We start from the raw sequence: 22,487 nt of genomic DNA, 5'->3' as shown, positions 1-22,487 counted from the left end.
ACGACTTGTCATCAACATCGAGTGGCCACAACGCCGACAACACAAGGCTATTTCCAGATTTCGCTGCCGAACACATGGCGTACAAACCGCTACCACTGCCCAATTTGGGGAATAGTTGCTGGTTCAATTCCCTATTACAATGTATATGTGCTTCCTCACTAGCTGCGGACATTGTCGAAACATCTTTCAGGGAACCTCAAACCATTGGGTATCAGATTTCCTCTCTTTTGAAGTCTATGCTGTACAGAGGCGAAGTGGAGGAAAAATTAGTGTATTTGTACAGCACCCTCTCTAGCAAATACCAATTTAACGCCCAACAACAAGACGCAGGGGAAGCTATAATGTTTTTGCTGGAGGAGATGAAAGCCGATGCAAAAAACAGTTGTACTCCTATTCAAAGGTTAACTGCCTTTACTTTCATTTTCAAGGAGTGTACGGAATGCAGAAAAGAGATATGCATTCAGGATGAACCTATAATGGTTCTTTCACTTGCATTACAACCCAGAGAGACCGGGGAAAAACAAGAAGGAGCTCAAGTGGGGCAGTCCATCCAAGCTATGCTCGATACATACTTTGCAGAAGATGTAATGGGAAGGGAGGAACACCACATAGAATGTGACACATGTGGCGTTGAGACGGACCACATTATCAAAACCTGTTGTACTTTGTGCCCCGATGTCTTAATGTTAAACATCAAGCGATATGACACAAACACGAGGAAAATATCCCGCAGAATCACAATAGATGACACTATCTCTCTTCTAGAAAACGAAGGTACAAAACGGCACAAGTACAGACTGCAAGGAGTAGTACTTCACAATGGTACCAGTGCAAGAAGTGGACACTACACATCGGTATTGAGAGCAGAGGACGACGATAGCTGGTATGCTGCGGATGATCTTTCAGTGCGCAAAAGAACCACAAAGGCAATGCTTGAGGAAGCGGAACGCAATTGCTACCTCCTGCTGTATGAGAAGGACACTGAAGAAACCAGCAAAAATTTAAATCCTGGGCAAACAAGAGAGGGAGAGCTTTTATCCGAACGTCTTCAAAAAGCAAATAACGCAAATGGCAGAGAAGAGGTCCTTGCAAATGTAGAGGGCGTACTACTGAGAGGGAAAGACCTTAAGACACTTGAATACCCGCAAAGAGATTTCAGTTATTCACTCGAAAGCCCACCTGGCTGGATTAACGACAACATTGTTATGGCGGTGTTAAAGCACATAGAGAAGGAAGCTAAAGGAGACGGTTTGCAAGTGAAAGCGATGGACACATTGTTTGCCAGTAAATTGAAAGAAATAGACAGTCTTCCCCATTCTGACCGTCCACTGGAATTCGAGAGACTAATGCGCAGACTAAAGAATTGTGACGTCAAAAACACGCACATGTACATTGTCCCGCAACATATCGGCGAAGGGCATTGGACGATAACCATCGTAAACAATTGCGATCGGGATAAGAGTGAAGTTGTCTTTTACGATCCTGGTGACGGCGAAGCCGAACCTGATCAAAGGTTTTGTTTACGGCTTGCTTCCTTTTTCAAAATTGCCACGAACATGAACGAACAAAGAATTATAACAAAGGAACTAAAACCTGAAATTCATAGGGAGACAAAATTTCCCCGACAGCAAGATGCCAGCAGCTGTGGAGTATGTTGTTTACTGTACGCCAAGATAATGACGACAATGTACAGCTGCCCGGAACAAGTCGTGTTCGAATGTTACAGAGCAAGAACTGAGCTAACAAAGGGACTGTTGGGAGGCAGCATCGACTGGGCGTTCATGAAGAAAGAAGACAAAACTCACCTTCAAGTACACACTCATCCACCTAATAAGATAGAAATGGCTATCGACGATGAGGTGAATGTGACCTGCCTAGCCACAGGGAAAGGGAGATTGAAGTACGAATGGTTTGAGGAAACATACGCATTCCTCGCGCCAAGGACCATAGGCCATGGTAGCACTGTAAACATCAAAGGTAGTATAGTGGAAAATCATACACGGGTTTTCTTTTGTAAAGTTACCACAGACCAGGAGGAGGAAGAAACAAAGCCAATGGAAGTGTGCCTCTTTCCAAGGGACAAGTTTGAAAATAAAATTTATGCCTTCCGGTCCAATTTGAAACATCTTGTCCACAACATGTGGCCTAATAAAGCACCAGAGACAATTTTATGTCCGTTGCAAATAACAATGGACGAGGTGGAGAAGCTCATTCCAACATACGAAGCATACCTGAGAGAAATAGCGCAAACGCCAGTCAAATGGGGAAAACCCACCAAGCAATACCAAAGGCATCAAGCATTCCTTCAATGGCCCTCTAAATATGTTCAACGGATACAATTGTCAATGGCCACTTTTGGAACGGCAATTTTTGGTGACGATACAAAAGAGATTATCACGAAATTGGTAATGCGAATGTTCAGTAAGAAGAAGGGTCTTGGATTGAAAGGAGGTGTGTACTACTCTTTGATCTTACCGAACGAAGCAATGACCAAACTGATCATGGATAGCAAAAACTGCAGCTATGAAGAGGCCACTGGTTTGGGCCGTGGAAAGACTGTAGCTATGGAGACGGAATGTGGAGAGGAGTGGGACAATGTGATGAATCCACATAACAGAGCCAAAAACATGCACAGCCTACAAGAAAAACAAGCAATATAACACTGAAAAACAGTGTGTGCCTTTTATAAGCGAGAAGGCATATTTTACTTCTTTAATTTCATTTTCACCTCGTATTTGTCTTCTCCTTGACGCAAACTTGCCTTTTCGTCCTTCATGCGTGAAGGTATATTTTACTTCTTCTCGTATACTTCTCGAGATCGTGCAAGGTTAAACATGCGAATTCTTTGGTGAAATAATTTACATTCGCAGTCTGCATAATTTCTTTGTACTTCTTGTATTTTTTCAAAAGTCTCTAGAGCTATAAAACCCGTGAATCAGTTTGGAAAATGGTAATGGAAGCTCGGTTCTCTTTCACGAGCAAAAGGGCGAACGCCACCAACTGAACAGAGAGTAAATAAACATTAAATTTCACCACACAAGATCATATTCACTTCAACGTTATTGGCGTTGGACAAGATCAAGTCATTAAACAAAGACATCAACAGTGTGAGCGACACAAGCTCTTGTTCTATTATAGTGATACTAGTACGATCTCTGATGTACGGAAATACCGCTTTCAACAACATATTTATCACAGTGATAACATTCAGATAACATTCAACAAATAAAATCCTGCTCCTCTAAAAAAATATTTCAAAAGAATCTTGCTAAAACGTTTCCAGTCCAATATTAGCCAGTGATGATATTATTTCTTTTGTTATTTTCACCTAATTATTATGCCTTTCTTCTTTTTTGTCATTATAAATGTATTATTAGCATGTGTAAAAATAGACCCAAGTTATTTATCTTTTTAATGTAATATTTGTGAATAAGCTACCTGACTTGATTAGTTGTTTGATTACTTAAGGTAACCTAACACCTTCTTTTTTTCTATTATTATCTGTAAAATGCAATAAGCATATCTGGATGTGGTGTAAATAAATAACATTCATTCATTCAGTAAAAAAAAACTTAAATAGCAAGTTTAATTTCATTTTCACCTCGTATCTGTCTTCTCCTTAACGCAAACTTGCCTTTTCGTCCTTTTTCTGTGCTTACTGAAGCTTAAAACTTTTCAGCGACGTCAGGTGAGTTACATTAAATCAATTGAGTTCAGATTCCTTTTGAGTTCGCGGATCGACCTGTTTCGAAAATGCGTAACACCTTTCTGTAGGTCTACGGCAAACAGTGTGTGCCTTTTATATGCGAAAAGGCATACTTTAGCTTCTTCTCGTGTACTCCATCTTTCTTTGTTCAACAATCATATGACAACGAGTTGCAGATCGTGAGCTTAACGGCGTTAAGTAAAAAACCTTTGAAATTGAGGGCATCGAAAAAATAAGAAAAAATCTCGGAAAAATTCTAAAGACCTTTGCACTGGGCTAAGTGGTGTAGTGAGCGTTTGGTTATTGATTTTCGGGTGTTTAAGTTGAACCGTAGAGAAGTTATTAAACTTGGAATTAGGCGAGCGTGTCTGAAGTGGACTTCGCGAGAGTTGAAGTGTCGGATGTCATTTGCGGAACGAACCAAGTTCGGAGTCTTTTTTCGAGCATTTTCGAGTTGTTTATAGCCTGCAAATATCGTGCACTGGGGTCTTTTTTCGCTGTAGCGTGTAGTGAAGGAAAAACAAGTGAAAATGGAACATCCGGCGAAGAGCTATTAAAGTTTGAATTCGGCGTTAAGAGGCTATGTCTGTAAAAATCAAACATCTAGCGGCCAAGTTGAAAAAATCGATTTTTTTCATATTTGGTCCAAAGATGTAGAATACCATCCCAATAAACGTACTGATGTTCATTTTGAATAATTTCACTTTTATTTTGAGAAAATCGTGAAAATCGATTTTGGCCGTCGGTGCCCTCATTTCAGCCTAAATCCGAGGTGAAAATGGTAGGTCTGAGAAAGGCGATCGCGTTTAAAAATGAAGCAAACTAGAGAAGATCTGTTTTTGAAATAAAGTAAAGGAAAGATTAATGATTATTTTAAGCTAAAAAATGAATGGGGAAACGCGTTCTAATAAGCGAACAGGAACGTTTTGTAAACTACATTTTTCGGGTTCTCAAATATTTAAAATTCACCCTTAGTTTGCAAAGCGCACTTTCATGTGCACCGGGTTTTCGGATTTATCTGAAATTCCAGCCATAATACCTTCGAATGTTCAGCAAAATGATATGTAAAATTCAGCTTGGGTTATTCAATGAGCGCTTTATACGAAACTCTCGAATTCAGAGAAATTTGCGTTGTTTGAGCTCGGCATCCGACGAAACCTTTTCGAGGCAGACATAAATATATCCTTAATATATTTTCTTGCTGTTCAGTTCTGACATTTGTTTTGATATTATTATTTGTCGATTGAATATTGAGCAATAAATTGTATTTTTTTGCTCTTTTTCGACATTAGTTTAAAATGCTGTTACTTATTAAAAATTATAATTTGAAACAAGCATGTAAACACACGCGTCGGCACGATCTATATGACACTTATAAACAAGCCCATATAGCTTCAGAGTTCTAAAAAGAGTTACATTTATGTCCAGATTTAGGACATTTAGACTAAAAAACACCGGGAGATCCTACCTAAAAGATAAATTGCTTGATTATTGTTCATACCTAGTACTGAATTTCGGCTTCTATAGTTTTTGCTCGTCGTATAATACTTAGACAGTAATGCGTAATTTACCTTTAATCCAACTAGCATTTCAGCAGAGGCCGGGTGACTTCATTTTACGTACAGTTCCTTGCTGAGGAGTAGAAAATTGTCTAATTTTGCAAAGTATTTTCTTTAGATTCATAAATTTCATTTCGAGGAAGCCCAAGATCAATTTTAACGGCTCTTCATTTTGCTTATGGACCTCAGCTCCAGACTTCATCGTAAAAATACTAGCTGGTTCAGTTATGAAATGTAGTAATGGCGTAAATGGAATATCTATTCTCTTGAAAATTCCTGCTGTCATAATCGGTTTTATAAATGAAAATCCAAATAATGAGAAAGCAGTAAAAAGAAAATTAATGTTCTTACTAGTCAAGCGGGTGTTGGTAATCATTGCAAGGGCCGTAACGAGCCTTTAGTCTCTTTAGTCAAACTTTTGGATCGCCACTCTCACCCCTCCCCTCGCTACGTCCCTTGCTATGATTACCAACATAGCATTACTGTCTAAGTATACGACGAGCAAAAACTATAGAAGCCGAAATTCAGTACTAGGTATGAACAATAATCAAGTAATTTATCTTTTAGGTAGGATCTCCCGGTGTTTTTTAGTCTAAATGTCCTAAATCTGGACATAAATGTAACTCTTTTTAGAACTCTGAAGCTATATGGGCTTGTTTATAAGTGTCATATAGATCGTGCCGACGCGTGTGTTTACATGCTTGTTTCAAATTATAATTTTTAATAAGTAACAGCATTTTAAACTAATGTCGAAAAAGAGCAAAAAAATACAATTTATTGCTCAATATTCAATCGACAAATAATAATATCAAAACAAATGTCAGAACTGAACAGCAAGAAAATATATTAAGGATATATTTATGTCTGCCTCGAAAAGGTTTCGTCGGATGCCGAGCTCAAACAACGCAAATTTCTCTGAATTCGAGAGTTTCGTATAAAGCGCTCATTGAATAACCCAAGCTGAATTTTACATATCATTTTGCTGAACATTCGAAGGTATTATGGCTGGAATTTCAGATAAATCCGAAAACCCGGTGCACATGAAAGTGCGCTTTGCAAACTAAGGGTGAATTTTAAATATTTGAGAACCCGAAAAATGTAGTTTACAAAACGTTCCTGTTCGCTTATTAGAACGCGTTTCCCCATTCATTTTTTAGCTTAAAATAATCATTAATCTTTCCTTTACTTTATTTCAAAAACAGATCTTCTCTAGTTTGCTTCATTTTTAAACGCGATCGCCTTTCTCAGACCTACCATTTTCACCTCGGATTTAGGCTGAAATGAGGGCACCGACGGCCAAAATCGATTTTCACGATTTTCTCAAAATAAAAGTGAAATTATTCAAAATGAACATCAGTACGTTTATTGGGATGATATTCTACATCTTTGGACCAAATATGAAAAAAATCGATTTTTTCAACTTGGCCACGTATTTTCGATTATGTTTGATTTTTACAGACATTGCCTCTTAAGTGAAAAACCTTTTGAATTGAGGGCATCGAAAACATAAGAAAAAATCTCGGAAAAATTCTAAAAACCTTTGCACTGGGCTAAGTGGTGTAGTGATAGTCCGTTGCATGATTGTCTAGGAATTCGGTTGAATCGTACAGAAGTTATTGAAATTTAAATAGTTGTTATTCGAGTGAGATGCTAAAATTTTTCCAAGTGTCGCGGGCTGCTATTATGCGGAGCCAAAACCATTAAAAATTATGCGATTACATTTTTTTTTAGAAAGAAAGCATGTTGGATTCCTCACCGAAATGGAGTATTTTAAAATACCCAAAATTAAATAAGAAGAGTAAAGAGCAATGTATTTTCCGTTAAGCCAATGCAAGCTTCCAAAACCATACAGGATAAACCACAGCAAGTTTAACGTAGAAATTTCGGCGAATTTAAGGGGAAAAAAACGATTTTCATAAGAGAGCGAAAAAATACGCTGCTGCAGCCACTGAGGCGCATAAGTCGTCTAAAACTATACCTCGGGCATCCTTCGGAGCCCGAGAAAAAAGAAATACCATTCGTTCGAGTATGTGAAGAAAAATTTATTCAGTTATCTTTTCGTGGTTAGTCCGTCGATAGACGTCTAACCACATTGCTATTACGCACATTCTCTTTCTGACTTCATTGTTTTCGGTCTTTCTTTGATTAACGGCAACAAGGATTATCGCAAGACCAAAGACATGAGGCCTATTCACCTATTGGGCACTCTTAGTCCCAACGGGATTAATGGACGCTTTGCTTTTAATTAGCCCTTTCTTTTGTATTTTGATTATTACTTACAGTCGTTTCCTTGCTTACCTCGTTCTCATTGGTTTCTTTTGTCTTGTTCGGTGTAATAATAACTATGCTCTCCTTTCTACCACCTCTCTCTCTTTTACCCCGACGAAGGACTAGCGTCGAAACGTCAGTAAGTTTTTTCATTTTTTCAGCTTTTCACGGTGTTAGATTTACCCTGTTATCATTACTGTTTCATTAGAAACACCGACGCAGCTCACACTAGTTTTTAGCTAGTTATCTCTGCTTAAATACACGGATTGAACGTGAAAAAGTTTCAGTGTAACAATAATACATGAGTTCTAACTTTTCAAACAGAAAATCGTGTAACGACAAGTACCACGGTGAAGAATATTAAATCTCAAGTTTTATAAACTCTCAAAAACAGTCTATGAAAGACTGAAACTCTCAAGTTTATTGCTCACTCGTTCTCTTGACTGCTATCTGACACGATGGTCATAACTCGTCGAAATTTCTTGACGCTGCTGGTGTTGCTTGGACTCAAAGAATGTTTATTTCCTCGTCTGTCAGGGCTGTAGTAGCTCTCGGCTTATCGCTAAATCCTTGTTTTTTTAGTTCTTTCTATTTTGCTTTCAAGGCTTCTCTTGCCTTCTTGAATTCAGTGTCATCTTATATAACAGCATAGTTAATGGAGCGGAATGGTTGGAAAACCTATTGTTCTGTTTTTGTTCGACTTTATCCATTGTTGTATGACGTTGACCATGTACAGAGAAGGAAAAGCTGCTTCGTTTTTTTATAGTATTCGGGAATATAGAAGTTTCTTTCCCTAAAAAAACGTCTAAAGATATTTTATTAGTTATTATTTGTTAGTTAATCATATGTGAAGATCTTCTTTTTTCATGCTTTCTTACTTATCGTCAGTGGTAACTTAAAGTGTATATCAGGTCTAGAATTTTTTTACGGTTTTGGCATCTCTAGATGATATAAATAAATATTCCAAAAAAATTTTTTCGATTTCGAATTTTTTTCACCTCGAAATCAGCCTTCAAAGTTAGATTTCTGGCGACGCCCAGTCGTGTTGGCCGTGTTTTAGGAGACTGGTAACTAGTGACGTAAATTCGAGAACCGAGAAAAGCGATTGTCAAGGATACGAGTAGACAAAGTATTGTAAACATTGACCCGTTAGTGACTTTCATTCCTTCAAAAAACATAAATTTCAATATATAATTTCACAAGATGGCTACGAACCATTACGGGAGTGATTGCAGCTCTGAAAGCGAGATTTCAAGTATATATTCAGAGGAAGAGGATGGAGAAATAGAGGACGAATGCCATCAACATGCTGAAACACACGAGTCAGATGATAGCTACCCCAGGTCTGAATCTCACGAATTGGTAGGACCATATTCTTCAGAACCACTTGCTGATGCGGACTGGCTCAGTGAATATAACGAAGAAATTTCAAAGATCGAGAAGAGAAATGAAAAGCTTCAAGAAAGATTTGATGGCGTCACGCCGAATAGCGCTTGGTACGTAACTATCAAGATCTAGCTACAAGCTCACTCTTTTTGCAAAATATTTAGTTTCGTTTTGATTTTTTTACTAACTCGCAAATCTAAACGTTTCCTCTTTTAGGTGTAGATGCGGTCATTGCAAGAAAGACTTACTTCAAAAACCTCAAGAGTGTAATTGCTGTCACGAAATAGAGGGTTGTCTCGAGTCACTGAAGTCTTCCGAAGTGCTCGAAGAATTGGAAGTACCTCCCATTTGTGTGACCTTACATCCAGGGTTTGAGCCTGTTTGTTTAAATCGCTGGTCCCTACGTTCATCATGTGCCAAGTACCGCACTATCGACGGATATAAGTATAGACAAACTGGCAGTGAAGAAGAGTGAGTAAATCCTTTTTTTTCTTCTAAGCTTAGTTTTAATTACATGGGCCCAGAACAAGTAAGATAACTATGACTAATGTTTTCTTCCTTATTTTCTTATATCTTTTACTGTTCACGTGCTTTACAAGTCATACCATGCCGTTTTAAAGTATTACTTATTTCCATGATAATGATGTAAATAGCAATTGTAACTGACAGTTGTTTATTTCAAGAATATATTCTTGTTTGTTTGATAAGTTTATATACTAACAAATTATCATTTCATATTTTAGGCTTCTCCGTGCAACAGCTTACAGGGAATTCACCCAATTGGTTCATGGTTATCAAGGAGGAGGATCCAAGAGAATCCCACTGCCTGCTTGTGCATACCACTCGATAAGAAAACAGTTTCCTAGCACCGATTTTTGTGGATACGAAGATAACGAGTGATACATATTATATTATAAACAGAACATTGCATTAGAGTGATTTTACTCGAAGCATGAAAAAAATTGCACTACATAGTAGTAGATATTCACTGTTTTCTTTTGTTTTACTTCGACTCTCCTCACTAATTATACAACTTTGTATCATGGGTCTAATAGAAATGACTCAAATTGCCTTTATGAGGGTTGTTTTGTATTTGTCACTTTGTATTGCACTTACAACTATAATAAAAAATTATAAAATAATTAATTGTAAAAAGTATTACAAAATGATACATTTCTACATATTAATATAAGAGTGAAGTCACTAAACCAGTGAAATGGATAGTAGACTAATACACCTTAGCACTGAGACTCTAATGCCATTGTTTTCTTTTGTGTCTATTTGACTATTACACCTTAACAAGTAATTTCTATTTCACGGGTTTAGTAACTTCACTCTAAAAGCAAGAGAGTATTAACTGCTTTTCTGGTTTTTAGGGCAGTCTTTCACATTCTTGTGTCCTTTCATGGGATTCTTGCAATGAGTGCAATGAGGGATTGATTTCTCTATCCTGCCTTCTCCAATCTTCTTTGTTTTCTTCATTTCGGCAGCTTTGGCTTCTTGTTCAAGTACCTGTGATACTGATAAAAGTAATGCACAAATTAGCATGAAGTGAATAGTTGATGACAAAATTGTTAGTTTATATTATACTTCTATTATGTTATGACTGTTAGATTATTCAACATATTAGAAATAAACCTTCATGACTTAGACACAACAGTCTAATTATGAAGAAAGATCTATAGTGAAAGCACTGAATAAGGACTTGGTGATATTTGAACACTGAAACAGAGTGCAGTCAGTATAACCAGTGAAATAGTACAAAATCTAAATAGTAGTAATAATTAGCACAAATTCATTTGTTTTCTTTTGTTTGGTTAGCACTATTCAGTGCTATTCAGCTAAGCAAATTTCACAGGTATGATGATGGCACTCTTCAAACTTAGAAACATCAATGGGAAATAACATCCTACTCGCATGGTGTTGTGGGTGGTACATTGTCTACAACCATACTCTTTCTTTTTTCCTTTTTTTCCAAAGCCACAGTTTTACTTTCTTTTACCAGCATCGTGTTCATTGATGGTGGGGTCATTTCTTTTAATTCTTTCTGTGCCTCTCTTAACATGTCTTCTTTCTGCAATGCTTCGAGAAAAGTGATGTATATCTCTTCCACATACCCTATTGATAAAAGATAAACAATAACATGTATACAAGTATTTTTTGACCATAATTCTTACCATAATCTGGTTTTATTCTCACATCTCTTACAGTAGCCTCCCCATTTTTAAACTTCGGATAAATAAATCTCACTTGGTCTGATCCATCTGGCTTCTTTTTTGTCTCTCTAATGATATTGTAGTTGAAGTGGCTTACAGCAAGTATTTGTCTTGGAAGGAAAGAAAACAAAGAGAATGATTATAACAAATTATTATTCTTATTATTCGAATATCTTAGTTTGATTTCATTTGTTTCTTTATTTTGCATATTGCAATTCAAGTTTTTGCAAGAATGCAAATATTTAGTCATGCATTTATGTCTTATTTCTTGATAGCTTTTATATGAGAATAATACTATGATTATAATATTAGAAAAATCTATATAGTAAACAAACGATAGTGCTACAGTTGGGGCATATAGTCCAATATGTGTGACATTTTTTTATTATCAATCGACGACTTACCTTTCGGCGATTTCTTTGAGAATTGTTGGCTTCAGCTGAACTAGTCGATGGAACTGGGTAAAGTTTTGGGTATGACACAATTCCGGTCTCATCCCTTACTAAGTGTGCCAGCTTTCTGTCGTCTTCTCCGAAAGAGTAACGCTGACTGTAGTCCTCTGGAGAAAAGTGCTCCGAGCATATTGCCGAAGTCGCCGTAGGCGTCCATTTTGCTCGTCTTTTCAACACAAAATCGACCCATCTTTTCCTTCTAGCCTTTGCTATTGGTCGGTCATCATTAAAATAAGGGATCGTATGAAGTTTTATGCCTTTCTTCGTTATATTTGAACACCCTCCAACCACGCACCTACTAGGCATATTTACAATACTTCGAAAGGCCGATCTAAACTGTGTCACCGAATTTACGTCACAGAAAAACTAGTGCCAGTCCATTAGCGTCTCCCAAAACACGGCCAACACGACTGGGCGTCGCCAGAAATCTAACTTTGAAGGCTGATTTCGAGGTGAAAAAAATTCGAAATCGAAAAATTTTTTTTGGAATATTTATTCATATCATCTAGAGATGCCAAAACCGTAAAAAAATTCTAGACCTGATATACACTTTAACTGTATCTGCACGGAAATGTTTATCCGCATAGTTTGTAGTCATCGAATAAAAGTTTTCACCGTGGCAAAAATGTTCATACATGAAAATAATAAGGAAATCAGTATTTTTAGCCATACTTGCTTTGGTTCATTGTGCACGGACAGTATTGCACGAGTGAGTATTACGTGATGGTACGGTTCAACCTCAAACGCAAAACAATAGCTTTGTTCCATGGAGTTTCCAAACCATTCTGCTCCATTAACTATGATAACAGTTACTCTACAAAACTGATTTTTCATATTTCTTTGTTGTAGGTTTAATACTGAAAAGAAGAGCACATTGTTTGTATGACTGTGTAGAGTGACATAATTTACAGCAAAATGTTTCAACTGACTAGATTAGTAAGTAAAATGAACATGGTTAGATCCAAACTCCTATAAAGTATGACCAGCAGAAGTATTGAATAATTGCCCTGTCAGTTAATAAATAATCTCTTTTCAGAATTTTTGCTAGTCTATGATAACTAAGAAATCTTTTTATTTCAGTGATTTATTCTTCTTATAAGACATAGACGCTGGATCAGTTTTTCTAGACGATTACTTGTAAAAAGACTAGTTTGTTTTTTTAGTTTGATTTAATGTTGATTAGTAAGAAGGTTCCCATAATGATGTAAATAAATTATAACTGGTCATACCTTTAATAATAAGGACCTTAAGCATAAAAACGAGAGTCGACGACGACAACGAGTTGCCATAAACTTCGTTGATGTGCATGTGCCCCGAGTCTTTCTGTGAGGTAAGGATTGCATCTTCAGAATTTTGCATCGACACTGTATACGTTTTGTCAAAAAATGACTCATTGCACATGTTTGTTATCCAAAAATAAAGTTGAAACTTGTCGTCGTCATCCCTCTCGTCCTCCCTCATGCTTAAGGTCTTTAATGTAACCATGAAAATGGTGGTGATGATCAGTAACTTATGTTTGTCTGTTTTGTTTCAGAAAAGGTTCTTCCTTGTGTGCAATGCTTTTGTGTTTGCTATTGCTTTTCTCTATTCTGTATCCCATACTTTAAAATTTAATTACAGTAAGTACCATTAATTGTGATTCTACATGTAACATTTCTTGTGAAAATTTATCTTTCCTGGAGTTCCTTCAATCAGAAACTTTATAAGGGGTTTGAAAGGCACACTAGCCGTGCATTATACTTAGGGTTAGGGTTAGGGTTAGTTGTGAACAAAGGGATCTGGCGTGACTCAAAGTAATCTGGCGTGATTCAAAAGTCACGAATCACGCCAGATTCCTTTGTTCACAACTTAAGCCTCACATCGGTGCGAGTTTTGAATTTGGTCTATAGCTTTGAAATTTAGGGGAGATGAGGTCACGCGACCCGTTAGTACATGAAGTAGCATGTTTCAATCGCTTTTTGAGTTTCTGATTCGAATATTGTCTATGTTCATACAACTCTCAGATCACATGTTGAACTACTGTTATCTGACTAATCTGTGCTTTATCCTGCAGGTGGTTTTTCCGATATGTATCCATGCCACTATTCCAAATTAACACCTCCAGAGAATGGAACAAATGAACTACCAAGTGCATGTAAACCTTACACGTGAGTAAAAAAAATTGGTCTGTAACAGGGGCTGCAGGGAAGGGAAGTGGGGGGCTGCAACCACCCCTATGAGAGCGATAAACTTGAAATTTCATTCTCCAATAATTATATTATTCTGCTATCTTAATGTGACAACCCCCTCTTTAACAAAATCCTGGATGCGCCTCTCGCCCTCTCCTCTCAATACCGTTTACTAAGACTAAAACGTACTCTGTGGAATGAACTGCCGGAACCCTTAAAACAGAGCTCGACTTCAGAATCATTTAAATCCGCTCTTGAGACCTACCTTTTGAAACAGTACTACGACTAGTTTAGCAGATACATCGTTTATTTATACGGATTGCTTTTCAATTTGTCACATTCAAGGTGATCTCGGAACGCATGCAATGCATGATTTTCTCTGCAAGTTAATAATCAATCCCATATACCCCCGCGGGCGCCCTTTCCTCTGTTTTTCGCTTCGGTGCAAGTACTTTATTTCCTTAAATAAACGTCAATAGGAATTGTTTCGTTTACTAACACTTGGCTATCCAATAATGTTTCGAAAGGACACTTAGAGAATTGAATAACTAAGAAGAATTGGCCAAATTTAGCAGAGTTATCATAAGTTGTTTGTGTGGTTTTGTGCAAAACACATTGGAAGAAGGCGCATATTTTGTGGAATATTTCTACTTTGAGTGTCAAACATTTCCTGTGGACAGGTTTGAACGAAATTCTAATGCATTTATTTTATATTTTTTTGCCAATAAATGTGATTTTGCTTGAAAATGTGTGTTTTGGATTGGTTTTTGTTGTACTTATTAATTAGACATTTTGGATTTTTTTGCAAATGACAGCGTGCAAAGATGCATGGGATTGATTTTTAACTTGAAGCTCAATTCGCAATCTGATTGGTTAATAGTAATCGGCAAGATCACCTGTTGTAAATAGTTGATAATATTACTTATCATATAATTATCCATAAAATACCCATATTTCTCCTTTTCGAAAAACTGATATTTTCACATGTGAAAATATCGTCACCATGTGTATTTAAGCTATTAGTTTATAAATAAAAACCTTTTATAATAATAAAAAGCTTATTTCTTATTACCTTTTATAATAATAAAAAACTTATTGCTTATTACCTTTTATAATAATAAAAAGCTTAGTTGATTTTATGGATAATTATATAATAAACAGAATATTACACGGGCGCTTGGAGATACGAAATTTATCTTCTCGTGTTGAAAATCTCTCACGAGTGAGCGCAGCTCACTCGTGAGAGATCTTTTCAACACGAGAAGATAAATTTCGTATCTCCGCGCGCCCATGTAATACTCTATTTATTTAATTGCTAAACTCAGCTCTTGACCAATCAATGTGCATGTAGTATCCAAACTGAAAAGGGCAGCCTTTCATCAGCACACCTTGAAATGTTATTATGGAAACCATATAGAACATTCAGTCCAATAGGGTTTAAACTCTTAACACATTGTGATTTCAAAATGTTTTTGTACGTTTTTCTGACGCATTTTTACTAAAATATTCTTTTCCCTTGTACAGGCCAGATAAAAGCGCGTGTGAGACAATCAACAAACATTTTAGGAGTCCCAGAGACCCCATTGAAACCCAAACATGCCCAACAAAGCAATATCAAGACATTTGCTGGTTTAAAAACGATACTAAGCTTGAATGTTTATCAAAAGTGTGTGGCGGTGAGACTGTTTCTCTTGGAAGAAGAGACCTAAAAGAAGGTCACATAACAACATGGAATCCTATTACACCTTTTAACACTGATAAAGTTTGGTCATTTGTACAAGCTACGCTAAAAGAAGGAGATACTTTCTGTTTTATGAAGTGTGGCAGTATTCTTCAAGTACTTGTGTTTCCACCACAGTTATTCCTCAAGAAAAAGGACACAAAAGACAAGAGGAAAATCAACATCAATGTAGTAGTTTTGGATTCAGTCTCGCGAGCACATTTCTATCGTATGATGAATAAATCTATAAATGCTTTTAAGGACTTGGTCTACAGTGAAGATATTCCAGCCACAGCATTGGACTTTGAATTCTTTCAAAGCGTTGGTACTAATACATTTGAAAATATTAGAACTTTTTTCTCTGGATTTTTTGTAGGTAAGGACTTAGGGTTAGTTTATGTTTTTAATATTTCATCATCATATATTTTTGTTATTTTAATATTAGGTGCTTGTGGGGTTTGGTTTTATAGGAATGGTGTTTTGTCGATCATAGCTTGTATAGTTTGGCGTGCATCGACACTAAGTGTTTTCCTGGGGCACATCTAGGGGGAGGGTTGTGGGGGTTGCAACCCCCTTCCCCATGAGAGCGATAGACTTGAAATTTTATTCTCCAATAATGATTATATTCCGTCACCTTAATGTGACAACGCCCTCTTTGGCAAAATCCTGTATCTGCCAATGCATGATCATGCAGTCAATGTCATTAACGTTGTCCACCGAAAAAAAGACATTTACACATTTACACATTTAGACTAAAAGAAATATCGCGTGTTTTATTATGTATTCTTTGCCTCGTGTGCGTTAGCCTGAGCTTTAAACGTAAAATTCAACTCGTGAATTGAAAATCCACAATGCCCCGACCATTTAGTGAGGATTTAAGATGGAGAATGGTATTTCAGCGTTTGTTTTATGCCAGAACGTTCGAGGAAACACGTGATATTTCTTTTAGTCTAAATGTCTAAATGTCTAAATAACTAAATGTGTAAATGTCTTTTTTTTGGTGGACGAGGTTAATGACATTGACTGTACATCGTTATGGGTTTTTGTGGCATTGTGTGGTTCTCGTGTGAACCAGGACTTATTCTCCCTTCGTATTCTTTATAGGTAAGGATGCGGATGGCAAGAAGCAAGTCGAACAACCCAATGTTGGAATGGATGTCATGTATGGTCATTTCCAGAAACAAGGATACCAGACAATATTCCAGGACGATCTCTGCTGGTATGACTCCTGGGGAACACTGTTAAATGATATCAAATTAGTGGCACTAGCTCACCTACTGCAGAAAGGTATTTATTAATATTTATTAATTAGTAGTAATAGTTATTAATACAAATATATATTATATTATATATTGGTATGGGGAACCCTGCTAGTTCAACTGCAATTCATAGTCATCCTGAAAATTCAGATTTGAAAGGGTTACCCATTCTCATCTTAAGCGACTCAATGATGAAGGGAATAATTAAGAAAAAGCTATCTGCAAATGATTTATCAGTTAGACGACATAAAAGCGCGCGCCCATGGCGATATAGACGCACGAGAGAAAATATAAAGAACGATTAACAAGCGAAAGAGTGGCACGAGGCGAAGCCGAGTGACATTCTAGCTTGTTAAGAGTTCTTTATATTTTCTCAAGTGCGTCTATATCGCCATGGGTGAGCGCTTTTTTGTCGTCTAACTGATTTATTATATGACCAAAAATCTACCGTGCGACCCATGGGCAAATAGTTCATAGGCATTTCAGCCAATCAGAGCGCGCGGTATATCACCCATCTCGCTCGTGCGCGCGAAATTGACGCCATCGGGTTTGAAAATTTAGAGAAAAAAGGCGAGCGTCCGTTGAGATCAGCGTGCGCGAGCGTGCAGCCCATGGGGAAATAGTTCATTGGTTTTTGGCCAATCAGAGCGCGCGTAATGATATAGTTATATTATAATACATAAGAAAAGAGTACGTAAGAGGAGATGCTGGACTTTATTACTAGCTTCGAAGATGAAACAAGTTATTAACAATCGCTGATATCATAAACCAGAAGTCAATATATATTATTTATTGAATTATTCTACATTTTTATTGGCAGCAATCCAATGTAAATATGTTTTTTTATACGTGCCCTGCCCTGCCTTGCCCTGCCCTGCCCTGCCCTGCCTTGTCTTGTCTTGTCTTGTCTTGTCTTGTACGAGGCCTCACATAGCAAAAAAAATTCGTGCAATGCAAAAGTGCCAAAGAAAAAATATCGTGCAAATTGGAAATCGAAAATTCGTGCACAACTGAGGACAAAGAATAAAACATCCTGCTAGGACAAAATTCCCAACCCCCCCACCTCCCCCTAAAAATCGAATGGTGATGCGTATTGCATGCTGTGATGTGCTGTCATAATGATAGTGTTGACATTTCTTTTTTATTTTTAAAGGTGGGCGCAGTATAAAGAAAAAGCTGGCAAGAACAACATCGACCATTTTGGAAATACGTATTTCTCTTGTCAAGTTCTTCAACAATATGGAAAAACAAATCCTTTTGGTGATCCAGAGAAAGTTTGTTTAAATGGTAGATTTTATGGATCATATTTTCTACGTTACGTCGAGAGGTTTGCTAGCGGAGTAAGGACTGCAGATAATGCAGCTCCGTTTGTTTCGTACTTACATATCAACACTGGACATTCTGAAACTAGTAAAAGAATCAGTAACATTGATGGCGAACTAGCAGATTTCATTTACAAGATGGCAAGGTAGGCCATCGTTGGTTAAATGGGGATGCATTCTTGCGTTCATTCATTGGCATTTATTCATTCCTGCATGCATCCAGACATCCATCCATCCTTCCTTCCATTCATGCGTTCATTCATTCCTTCATCTATTCATTCATTCATTCTATCGCTTATTCATTCATTCATTCAGTCTATCATTAATTCCTTCATTCATTCATTTAATCACTCATTCTTTCATTGATTTAGTAAATAGATCAATCTATTTCCATTCCCCGCTACAAAATCGAGTGGGACCCTGGGCACTAGAATGGCCGTGTTAGGCCTGGAGAGAGCTTGGGTAGACGGCTTTCACTTAAGTATAAACGAAATGGCGTCTTTAACTACGAGTAATGTAAATTTGAGCAATATTCTGACTGAATCAGAAATTCCAGGGGCTGTACTACCTCAAAAAAGTCCAGAATTATGTAGTGTTGTGCAGCTGAAAAGGTGGTTGACCTGTCGAGGTGCTTGTACAACGGGAAGAAAAGTCGAACTTGTTTCAAGGTTAGTTGAAGCTTTGTTGGCGTCCTTAAATGTTTCAATTGATGAATCACGAACTATTCGCATTATAAATGTTGTTTAATCGATATTTTATGCTTACATCTTGCTTCATTGATCTTTAGGGTCAAGGATTACATGAAATGTGGACTCGATAAGAAAGAATTACGAGATCCTGATGGTGGCGTGCACCTGGCGCGAAAGAAAGCAGAACTTGGCATTTTAGAGGAGCATACTTCTGATTGTACATCGTTGTTACCAACTACTGGGTTTACTGAATCGCTTGATGGGCTTCCAAATATCACATTTAAGACTGTTTGGACTTATATGGTTACTTGTGTTGGCGCTAAAAAGCAGTTATCCACTGCTAAACCGTTGGTCAAAGGCTTTAATTTTTACAAATCAGGACATGTCTTGACTGTGAAATCATGCAATGGTGAAAATGGTACAAGATGCTTTATCAAGTCACAAGTATTGCCATCTATGAAGAAATCATCTGCACATTTATGTCAAATAGTAGTAAGAAGTAATGGTCTTGTGCAGAAAGCATGCTGTGGATGCCCAGCTGGCATAGATGGACGCTGTAACCATGTTGCAGCATACACTGTTCTCCCTAGAGGAGTTCTGTAAAGTCAGGGAGAAGCAAGAAAATGAAGAGGCGTGTACTTCTCAAAAATGCAAATGGAATGTACCTAGGAAGCGCAAAGTCGATCTTGTACCGATTGCAAATTTTAAGTTTCATAAACATGAACATGGAAAAGAGAAGAAGTCAAGACATCCAGTTATTTCACCTGGACATGATGTGAGACCGGCTAGTCACCACAACGCTGACACTAACAAGAATACAAAACTTTATAACATTTACTCTAAAGTTATTGAGTTTCAAGACAAGACTGGTAAACTTATTGGTCTTAGTCAAATCTTACAAGGACATACAACAGATAACATCAAAGATGCTGTAAGCTTAGACCATAATTATTCCAAACCGCCCCCTAATGATGATGATGATCCATTAAGAAATGGTCAACCTACAGATGATAAAGAGTCAATCAGTGATTTCAACTTGATCTCTCCAATTAAAGTCCATCCTGTATCTCTATCGGAAATCCAGAAGAGATGTGAAGCTGTCATTGATAAACTACAAATAACAGAAGAAAAAGTACACAACATTGAGCTTCAAACTAGAAAGCAATCGCAGTATAGTGAATGGTTTCACCATAGAAAATACAGGATCACTGCCTCTAAGGCTTACTGTTGTGCCTCACTAAAACAATCAACTTCACCAACAAAAGCAGTTGAAGAAGTTTTGGGTTACAAGAAAGGTTATTCCTCAAAAGCAATGGAAGATGGTCTTAAACAAGAGCCAATTATAATCGATGAATACATAAAAGAGAAAGAAAAAAATGGTCTAAGTGTTGCTGTGAAAGATTGTGGCCTTTTTGTTAGTTCAACACATGGTTTCCTTGGGGCAAGTCCCGATGGCTTAGTCACCGAACATGATGGTAACTCTGAATCGACCGGTTTGCTGGAAATAAAGTTCATTCAAGTAGATGAGTCCGAAACACTCACAGATGCATTAGTACGAAAGAGAATTTGTGTCTCTATCAATGATTGTGTTGAAGTTAATACAATGCACAAATATTATTATCAAGTCCAACATCAGATGTTTGTAACAGGCAAGACATGGACTGATTTTGTTGTAAAGGGCTCATTGGATAGCACACTGTACATAGAGAGAGTTAAGTTTAATTCTGTTTTTTGGGATGAAGTCCTCCCTAAGCTTAAGTTATTTTTTGATAAGTACATGCTTCCAGAAATTGTGTATCCTAGTATAAAGTATGGACAGGGACGACAAATTTTAAATATGGAAACAACTTCAAGACAAATCTAAATCTAGTTTCATGATAATTACCCTAATTTACTATGATGCCATTTCTAAACAACTTATTGACACTTATCTGAAAACCATTGGAAATTGTTAGCAATAAACTGTCCTGAAGCATTTGTTAATTTTTCATTTGCAACTGCTACTTTTGTAATTCATTTATATGCAGTTTCAGTAGAATTGAACTTTGTTTTTATTATGATAGTTTTTACAGTGGATACTCTGAAACAATCATTCATTGACCTTTTTTTATAAGAATGTACATAAAATAAAATAAAAATAAATCTAAAATGGTTGGAGCGTAAACACTGTACTTAAAGTCATAAATTCCACAGAACAATAAAAATGGTTTCATCATAATATTCCTTACACTCACAGTATTCTGTCAAAATGAAATGTATCAGTAATAGTGGATATTGAGGGCAATTGCTCTTGATTCCTTTTCCTTCCACCTTCAAAATGCTCGGAGCAAATCCTTGTGTTGTCACTGTTCAGTTTCAGTGTTTGGTTTCGAATCAGGCGAACGTATTGCTTTCTGAGTCGACTATCTTTTGGAATCCTGTAGTAATGAAGTCCAGTGGAATTTCTGAAGTTATTAAAGCACTCAGGGACACAACAATTGACAGGTTTGGGCATTCTAGAAGCAGCTTTTTCTCTCGTATTTTTCGTTAGTTTAGATGTTGGACAGTCAGTCTAAAAATGGCCGTCTACCCAAGCTCTCTCCAGGCCTAACACGGCCATTCTAGTGCCCAGGTTCCCACTCGATTTTGTAGCGGAGAATTGCCTTGTATTTCAGAGACCCATTAACTTGGACGATCTTTTTCGGAGATCATGGACACAGAAGAACAGCATTTGCTCTCTCAACAACAAGTGGCATTTACGAGCGTTACCACCCACTTTCCTTCATGATAGTACCAAATAGAGTCGCTGAGATATTAGGCAAGAACATAATGGACGCTCTTACGATTAATCAAAATCGTCTTGTTACTGTACTGGATTTTCATCGAGCTATCATGTCGATTAATGATCAAAACAGACGTAACTCAAAGAATCCTGATGAATCAGGTGTTTTTGCGGAGATTTCACCGAGTCGCACATGTAGTGATGTTCCATTGATGCCTTTGGTAAAATGCCAGTGTATTGAATCTGAGCAGAAATATGACGATAATTCACCTAAGATACAGTGGATAGCAGAGTTCGCTTTGGGAAAGTTGAATAACGATATACAAAATCAATACTCAGAAGGTAAAAAAAAACTATTGTAACTTGTGATACTTGCTTTGTAATGCAATGCAATGCAATGCAATGCAATGTAGTGCTTATTGGCGCATTTCACTAACATCTCAATGCTCTAATTCCTATCATTTATAGTAAGCCGAACCGCTACCGATGCGGTTTACAAGTATGAGGATGATTAATAGTAGCTTTCATAGAAGTAGCACCGCTTTTTTTACTATATTCCCTTTGATGCCATTTGGGGAAAGGGTTGATGGAGGAAATTGCATTGCTTCGATGCAAAGGCACGGCTACCATTGCACAGGGAACTATGAAGGGAACTATTCCTCCAGTCCCTGCTTGAGTTAGACCGTGTCCACTGGCCCTTACATCTGCAGCCTCTCTGGTGATTAATCTACTCATGTTAATCGACTTCGGATTTGAGTTTGTACTGTAATTGCTATACAGAAACTCGATCTTTTCGGCCTCGTGCTTGTAAATCCGACATAGCACTCTCAGTTCTATAAACTTAATTATGATGTGGACGGACCTGTTGTTGATACTACCCGTAATATTCCATCGTCAAATCGTTAACTATGATGATGATAGCGCATTTATATAGCGCACTTTCCATATGAAATATGTTAAAATGCGCTATACAAATTAGGG

The 22,487-nt window shown here is 37.2% G+C and overlaps 3 protein-coding genes and 1 pseudogene across 5 annotated transcripts in view; 3 read left to right on the top strand and 1 right to left on the bottom strand.

Moving 5' to 3' along the window:
• Nucleotides 1-22,487, top strand: part of LOC116287671 (uncharacterized) — a 35,468-nt gene that overhangs the window by 10,464 nt on the left and 2,517 nt on the right. Inside the window, exons 11-18 of the mRNA XM_089035868.1 lie at nucleotides 12,437-12,523; nucleotides 13,122-13,206; nucleotides 13,641-13,734; nucleotides 15,280-15,851; nucleotides 16,580-16,762; nucleotides 17,113-17,131; nucleotides 17,888-18,202; nucleotides 21,400-21,848. Of these exons, the coding sequence (XP_088891994.1) occupies nucleotides 12,503-12,523; nucleotides 13,122-13,206; nucleotides 13,641-13,734; nucleotides 15,280-15,851; nucleotides 16,580-16,762; nucleotides 17,113-17,131; nucleotides 17,888-18,202; nucleotides 21,400-21,848 (1,738 nt within the window). The 5' untranslated portion in view covers nucleotides 12,437-12,502. The remainder of the gene's footprint in view (nucleotides 1-12,436; nucleotides 12,524-13,121; nucleotides 13,207-13,640; nucleotides 13,735-15,279; nucleotides 15,852-16,579; nucleotides 16,763-17,112; nucleotides 17,132-17,887; nucleotides 18,203-21,399; nucleotides 21,849-22,487) is intronic.
• Nucleotides 8,535-10,061, top strand: LOC148913604 (uncharacterized). The gene is made up of 3 exons (XM_089033618.1): nucleotides 8,535-9,029; nucleotides 9,136-9,390; nucleotides 9,663-10,061. Exons 1-3 carry the CDS (start codon nucleotides 8,737-8,739, stop codon nucleotides 9,817-9,819), a joined length of 705 nt encoding a protein of 234 aa, XP_088889744.1. The 5' UTR covers nucleotides 8,535-8,736; the 3' UTR covers nucleotides 9,820-10,061.
• LOC148913603 (uncharacterized) lies at nucleotides 9,576-12,136 on the bottom strand. 2 transcript variants are annotated; one of them, XM_089033623.1, is made up of 4 exons: nucleotides 11,540-12,136; nucleotides 11,097-11,245; nucleotides 10,833-11,037; nucleotides 9,576-10,439 (listed from the first exon to the last, which is right to left on the bottom strand). In XM_089033623.1, exons 1-4 carry the CDS (start codon nucleotides 11,629-11,631, stop codon nucleotides 10,424-10,426), a joined length of 462 nt encoding a protein of 153 aa, XP_088889749.1. In that variant the 5' UTR covers nucleotides 11,632-12,136; the 3' UTR covers nucleotides 9,576-10,423. The 2 variants fall into 2 exon arrangements, with proteins under 2 accessions (XP_088889749.1, XP_088889752.1); XM_089033626.1 differs by lacking the exon at nucleotides 10,833-11,037.
• LOC116287669 (uncharacterized) lies at nucleotides 18,212-20,713 on the top strand (annotated as a pseudogene). The gene is made up of 2 exons (XR_016120375.1): nucleotides 18,212-18,724; nucleotides 18,844-20,713. The product of XR_016120375.1 is annotated as an uncharacterized LOC116287669 (transcript).

The sequence above is a fragment of the Actinia tenebrosa genome, unplaced genomic scaffold (genome assembly GCF_029948245.1).
Source record: "Actinia tenebrosa isolate PJP-AT-01 unplaced genomic scaffold, QUT_ActTen_1.0 PGA_scaffold0__85_contigs__length_37466705, whole genome shotgun sequence".
NCBI lineage: Eukaryota > Metazoa > Cnidaria > Anthozoa > Actiniaria > Actiniidae > Actinia > Actinia tenebrosa.
This window is presented reverse-complemented; position numbering and strand designations above follow the sequence as displayed.